The following is a 2,425-nucleotide window of genomic DNA, read 5'->3' on the forward strand; positions in this document are numbered from 1 at the left end:
TTAGCAGTGGTCAGTGGAGCCATCAGACACATCAATATCCACGTCCAGGTCGGAGAACTCCTCATCCTCGTCCCCTTCATCTCCGTGACCTTGAGAGCCGGGACTTTTCGGCGGGGCAGCCAGGCCCAGTTTGGCCAGCTTGGCCTGTTGCTGCTCCAGACTCTGTTTGCGCCACTTGATGCGTCTGTTCTGGAACCAGACTTTGACCTGGAGACAAAAGAGGAAGCTGATTAGAAATACTGCAGTAAGAACTGTGTGTGGGTCTCTAAGGCTGCACTTTAAACGCCTGAATTCAGATCTTCAGCATCCATGTTCTTACCTGAGCTTCTGTGAGCTGCAGAGCGGAGGCCAGGAGGAACCTCTCTGATCCGACCATGTACTGCTGCCGTGCGAACTCCTTCTCCAGCCGAGAGAGCTGCTCGCTGGTGAAACTGGTGCGCATTCGTTTGGACTTCCCACCTTTGGTTTTGAACGAATGCAGCCCTGCGTTGACTTTGGACATTGAGGCTGCAAAGAAAAAGAAGAAGACACATTTAATCACACTGTCACGTGAATAGGATAGGATAGGATTGACATTTGGACTTCTATGGCTCTGATAGTTCCAGTAAGTGATGAAAACAACTATTTACCTTGTGCGTAAAATGCTCCAGGGCACGATGACTGGTAGGTGAAAGGAGGGCAGCAGTACACTGAATATCCAGGTTGTGTGTGGACCGCTGAGTGCAACATGCCCGGTGAGTAGACGTAAGGTGCTGTTGATATCGGTAAGCCTACGTGTCCGGTGAGAGGCAGAACCGGCGCTGCTGGTTGATATTTCTCCCCGCACAGAGTAGGACTCGTCCGGCAGCTGATTGTGTCCTCCGGCTTGGCGAGCAAAGCATCGATAGTGAAAGATTTCCCACTGGGAGGCTTCGTTGACGCGCACTGGCTCCCCTGGTACTGCGGGTACAGCGATGCTGGTGCGTAATTACGCACAGAGTATCCGTAAGCTCCGACTGGTCTGTTCGGCACTTGCATTCTCCCAGTTGTTTAAAAACACGCTGTTAAATCAGATCTCGAAGGTCTTTCAGGAAGTTGTCGCTCCAAGTGCAGCAGGGAAGTGAATGCTGCTCATCTGCCGACGGTCCGCATTTATACCCCGGCCGGACGCAGAGGTGTCAACAACCCCCCATCGATCCTTTGTCTTTCTAAGTAGCAGATGAGAGAAACGAACATCCCGACAACGTATCCAATTAATTGGTGGAGTAGTACAAGCTGGGATTGTCAAACATCCTAACCCTTTGAATGACAATGCTTTTGAAGAGCGGCGGGGGCAGGGAACTCAAGAGATTTACTGGGCTACAAATTCTTGCATGGATCTTAAGTCCAAATGTAATCATTACCGCTGGGAAAGCCTTGATGTTACCAAATCATCTTATTTGGAGCCTTTTAAGTCCTGGCTGGCCGACAGATGCTTTAAGCAGCGTGACAAGTCGCTTCACAATTGGAGGCCGACTTCAAGCTGCACAACCGACAGAGAATCTGCTGTTGGTTTAAACTTTTATCCTCTTCATTCTGTTCGACGCACTTTTCCAACCAATTTAGGGAATATTCCGGTCTTTATTTCTGCTTTTTCTCAAGCAGTTGCAAACCAAGAATCACCCCTGTATGTAAACAGTCCATAATCTTTTTCCTGTATAAAATGAATGCGCTCTATCTCCAAAGTGTGCCATTTAACAGCAGCGGTGTCGCTCCTAGAATTGAATAAGTGCCCTGCGTAATAGAGGCGTCAAATCCAGCGGCTCGGGTGTGGTGACAGAGTGGTGCTGCTGGTTTAACCAAACTGCAACTCCACTAATCTCAGCCACAGCGTTAATCCACAGGTTGATCCTGTCCCCCATCCTTTGAATGCGGCTGCTCGGACTGGGAAAGGCCTGCGCGCCGGTGGAGTCCTGAAACAATCCAAGTTGCTCTAAAGCCTTAAATCCGACGGTGGATTTATTTATTGTGTATAAATACAAAATGAAATGTGTGAAATAAATGAAAGCAAGTCTCATCAGTCTACTCATAGACCCTTATTCTGAAATACCTTTTACACAAGGAATAAACTGCTTTGTTTTATCGGGTTCTCATTAGTTTGGAGATGAAGCGCTCCGCGGCTTCTTTAAAGGAAGTGATTTGCTTTCTTACACTACCCGAGGACAAAGACATCCTCTCTTTCAACTTGGATTATTGCCAGCTCTGCAAACTTTCCAGGCTCATTTCCATCATTTGGAGGTGGCAGAGAGTTTCTCCCGAGCCTTAAGTAACTGTTAAAACACATTTAAACACCGAAGCGAACCGCTCCTTCCCTTTGACCTGGGAGCGTTTTATTTATCCTCCTTCACTGACACTAGAATGTCTAATGAAGAGGGCAAACACAGACTTTCTCGACCTGCCCTGAACA

The 2,425-nt window shown here is 48.1% G+C and overlaps 1 protein-coding gene across 1 annotated transcript; it reads right to left on the bottom strand.

Annotated features, from left to right (window-relative positions):
- Positions 1–1,017, bottom strand: noto (notochord homeobox). Its single transcript, XM_035674652.1, has 3 exons — positions 630–1,017; positions 320–507; positions 1–207 (listed from the first exon to the last, which is right to left on the bottom strand). The coding sequence occupies exons 1-3, from the start codon at positions 1,015–1,017 to the stop codon at positions 1–3; spliced, it is 783 nt and encodes a 260-aa protein (XP_035530545.1).
- Positions 1,018–2,425: the final 1,408 nt, after the last annotated feature.

The sequence above is a fragment of the Morone saxatilis genome, unplaced genomic scaffold, assembly GCF_004916995.1.
Source record: "Morone saxatilis isolate NCDOM2014 unplaced genomic scaffold, NCSU_SB_2.0 Contig3, whole genome shotgun sequence".
Lineage (NCBI taxonomy): Eukaryota > Metazoa > Chordata > Actinopteri > Moronidae > Morone > Morone saxatilis.